This window comes from Helobdella robusta (genome assembly GCF_000326865.2).
Source record: "Helobdella robusta unplaced genomic scaffold HELROscaffold_1, whole genome shotgun sequence".
NCBI lineage: Eukaryota > Metazoa > Annelida > Clitellata > Rhynchobdellida > Glossiphoniidae > Helobdella > Helobdella robusta.
This window is the reverse complement of record NW_008703570.1, coordinates 2,763,947-2,768,231: the sequence shown is the minus strand read 5'-3', so window position 1 is coordinate 2,768,231 and position 4,285 is coordinate 2,763,947. Positions and strand designations below refer to the sequence as shown.

Below are 4,285 nucleotides of genomic sequence, written 5' to 3'. Positions count from 1 at the left end.
TTTAAATTTAGTTTTTAATTTAATATTAATTCAATTTATTATAATAATTTAATAGTTAAATGTAATATAGAAACATTCGGTTGCGGTATTAAGTTGCGTTTGATAAGTTTTAAATTTAAGCTTTAATAGAGTCTTATGGAGTTTCATAAGGTTAGTGAAGTGTTTGAAAAGAAGTTGGAATTTTGTTTTGATGAGTCTGAAATATATTTATATATATAACATTGTTTCTCAAAAATTTAATAATTACAGTTGCTGACGAACAAACTAGCTATAACAAACTTGATAAATCCTATAGAACTCTGTATAACTCTATGAAACTCTATAAAATGTACAATTCTATGATATTTATTTACAGTTGCTAACGAGTCTGTCCTGGGTATGACATAAAACTGCATCCACGCTGCCTTGCGTGCTTTTGAGTGAAAAGCTAGGCCCACCGCTTATAACTGGTGGTTGTCGTCAGGATGGGTGTCCGGATGTAAAAACTTTTCCCCAAATTATTCCGATGCCATCACAAAGAAAAACAACGGCCCCTAGTCCCCAGCAGGCCTTAAGTGGTCAAGGGGTGCCAAGAATCCCTGGAAAGTATGCAATAGCGGAGGGATGTTGCAGAAAAATTCAGAATGGCCCCTCTATGGTACTTAGACTTGGAACGCTCAATGTTGGATCACTAACTGGCCGCAGCATGGAAATCGCAGAAATTCTCGAGCGCAGAAAGATTGACATCTGCTGCCTTCAGGAAACCCGATGGAAATCGAATGGTGTCTGTCATGTCAACTCAGACAAAGAAAAATATAAACTATTCTGGAATGGTCAAAAGACGGCCAAAAATGGTGTTGAAATTTTTGTCAGAGAACCGCTAGCCCAAGAAGTACTGGATATTAAAAGGATTAAGTGGATCAAGTGGATCAAGCTTCGCATAGAAAAGCAAACAATGATTATTTTTTCTGCATACGCACCACAGACAGGCGAATCAGAAGGGATGAAAAATGACTTCTGGACTCATTCTCTGACACCATCTCAACAATACCAAAATCTAAAACAATCCTGATTGTAGACGATCTAAATGGCCACGTTGGAGAGAAAACAGATTGTTTTAATAACGTACATGGCGGTTTTGGCTATGGAAAACGGAATGAAGATGGCAACCGCATCCTTGAGTTTGCTGAAAGTCACGGGTTTTGTTTACTGAACACATATTTTAGAAAGAGGTTGGAACATCTCATAACATACAAAAGTGGACCATCAGCCACGCAAATTGATTTCTTCGCTGTCAAGCAACCACACCGAAGGCTGTTCAAAAACGTCAAAGTTATACCTGGCGAATCATGTGTCGCCCAACATAGACTCCTTGTGGCAGACCTGGTTGCCGAACTGTCAAAACATAAGTCTGAACAAATTCCTCGGAAAATCAAAACGTGGAAGCTGAAAAGCAATATTCATCGAGAAAAATTTCAACAGATTGTCGCCACACAGTTAGACCACCAATCGCAAGCCAGTACAGATTGGAGTACATACAAAACCGATTTAATCAACGCTGCAACTACAGTTTGTGAGACAACTGGTACAAAACGTCAGCATGGTGGTGGAATGACAGTGTACAAAATGCAATAGCTAAAAAGAAAGTTGCATACAAGCAATGGCAAAAATCAAAGTCTGTAGATGACCATAAAATTTTCCGTGAGAAAAGCAACTATGCAAGACGTCAAGTTGCACTGGCACGGACAGATCAGTGCAAAGAGTGGCTCACTAAAAGCAAAGGTGAACAAATGAAATCTGTGTATTGTATTGCAAAACAAGCAAAGCATACGAAAAAAGACATAGTTGGTGCCTCGTGTATCAAAAACGACAAAAATGAGATGGTTCTTGAACAAGATGAGATCAAGCTACAGTGGAGAGAATACTTCAATCGTCTGTTAAACGAAACAATTCCTTGCAATGTTAACTTTGACGCTCCACCCATCTAAGGTCCGATTCCAAACATCACTGTAGAGGAGCTTACAGAAGCTCTGAAAGCTATGAAGGATGGAAAGGCCCTCTGAACTCACAAATGACATTATCAAAGCATCTGGTACTGCAGGTATCCAAACGTTACTACAACTTTGCCGTGAAATCTGGAGAAATTGCTCAATGCCGACTGAATGGAACTATAGCATGACAGTCCCGCTATACAAAGGCAAAGGTGATCCATTAAACTGTTCATCATATCGGGATATACGTCTGTTAGAACACTCCCTGAAAATTGTCGAAAAAATCATTGAGAGAAGATTAACGTCGTGCATCACAATCGGAAATTATCAATTTGTTTTTTTAGCGGGGAAATCAACAATTGATGCAATTCACATCCTTCGGCAACTGCAAGAGAAGTACCTTGCAAAGCATCAACAACTATCACACATTTTTGTAGACCTTGAAAAAGCATTTGATCGAGTTCCCTGTGGAGCAATCAGGCGGAGTCTACGTCGACAACTCATTCCAGAATATCTTGTTCGACTTGTGATGGAAATGTATACGAATACTAAGACTCTTGTCAGCACAACGGTTGGAAACACAGATGCATTTGACATCGGCGTTGGAATTCACCAAGGCTCGATTCTCAGTCCACTGTTATTTATAACTGTGATGGAAGAAATCACAAAACCGATACGCACTGGTGACATTTGGAATCTAATATATGCTGATGATATCGTTTTAACAGCCACGTCTGAGCAGAATGCAGCACAAATGTTTGAAGGTTGGAACACCAGACTCGTCGATCATGGATTCAAAGTCAACATCAGCAAAACCAAAGCAATGAACACTGGTGAACCCATCCAATCCACAGCTACTGGACGATGGCCCTGTTCAGTTTGTAAATCTGCTGTAGGTAACAATTCAATCAAGTGTCAGCAGTATAACCAGTGGTGTCACAAACGTTGTTCAAAAATAATTGATACTTTATCAAAAGTGTCCAATTTTGTTTGTCCTGCTTGCATCAATCCACAACAACAAATTCGAAATAGCACTGTTTTTGAAGCCATTAAAATAGAGAAAGTCACATCGTTTCAATATCTAAGGGATGTTCTGGATTGTACTGGAACAGCTGAAGCATACGTGCAGCCTGGAATAAATGGCATCTCCTTGCCTCTATAATGATGTGGCGTGACATCCCACTACCACTACGATCAAGACTTTATAAATCTGTGATACGTCCGGTGTTGTTATATGGTGTAGAAACATGGCCAATGACAACCAAACTGGAACAACAACTTCAACGAACCGACATGAAAATGCTCCTATGGATGCAACAAATTAGTCTGAAGGACCACATCAAATCTACCGAAATTCTGCGTCGTGCTGGTTTAGATGATATAAAGGACGAATGCCGGCAACACCGTCTGAGGTGGTTTGGTTATGTCAAACGAAGTGGAAACAGTGCCATAACTTTTCTTGCAGATGTTGAAGTACCTGGCACACGTCCCAAAGGCCGTCCAAAGAAGTCCTGGTCGCAAACAATTGAGCAAGACATGAAAGCTCTAAACTACAACTGATCGTCTAATTTGGCGCAAAAAGTTGATGGCAAAGAAAACAACGTCCTACCTCGGGAAACCGGGTCTCTGGACGCAAAACGAAAATTGATTTGATGTGAGTAAGAGAAGAAGAAACATTTTAGACAAAAAACTGCAAAGCTTTCAAAAAATTTGCAAGGCAGGCAATCAAGGTAGTGGCGGGAATGACGATGACGATGGAGATGATGGTAACGAAGACGGGAGCAAGAAGAAGAACATGGACAAGACTAAAAAAGATGCAGCTGGAGATGAAAAGTTGGGGAGAGGATGCAGGGTTAGGAAGAAAAAGTTCATGAAAGAGGAGGAGGCTGGCTGCCTCCCTCCTCAGTTCCGGGAAGAAGATGCCGAAACGACCACAATAAAATCTGACAAGAACGGCGAATCAATGCAAAAAAAAGGAGAAGACAGAAGTGACTAAAGATTAGAAGACGTATGCAGGGGTGAATATTCCCGCCAGAGAGTATTCAACATTTGGGGGAGAGGTATGTCACGGTGCGAGATTAGGTGCTATATGATTATTAGCCGGACAGAATGCGCTTCAGAAATGAGCGGGGCTATGTATGAGGCAGGTGCGCTGGAAAAAGGGGATTGTTGGCGAAGTTTGGTCAAGAAGCGAACGTCGGTGGAAAGTACTGTTTTATTACTGTAAATAATTATTATGGTAAAATTTAATTTCGAAATTCAAACAATACTTATCGTTATTTATTTATTTCGTTAATAACAATAGTTTCGTTATT

The 4,285-nt window shown here is 40.2% G+C and overlaps 1 protein-coding gene across 1 annotated transcript; it reads left to right on the top strand.

Annotated features, from left to right (window-relative positions):
- Positions 1-505: 505 nt before the first annotated feature.
- HELRODRAFT_158620 (hypothetical protein) lies at positions 506-3,966 on the top strand (the record flags this gene model as incomplete). Its single annotated transcript, XM_009010627.1, has 3 exons — positions 506-833; positions 1,058-1,332; positions 3,688-3,966. The coding sequence occupies 3 exons, from the start codon at positions 506-508 to the stop codon at positions 3,964-3,966; spliced, it is 882 nt and encodes a 293-aa protein (XP_009008875.1).
- Positions 3,967-4,285: the final 319 nt, after the last annotated feature.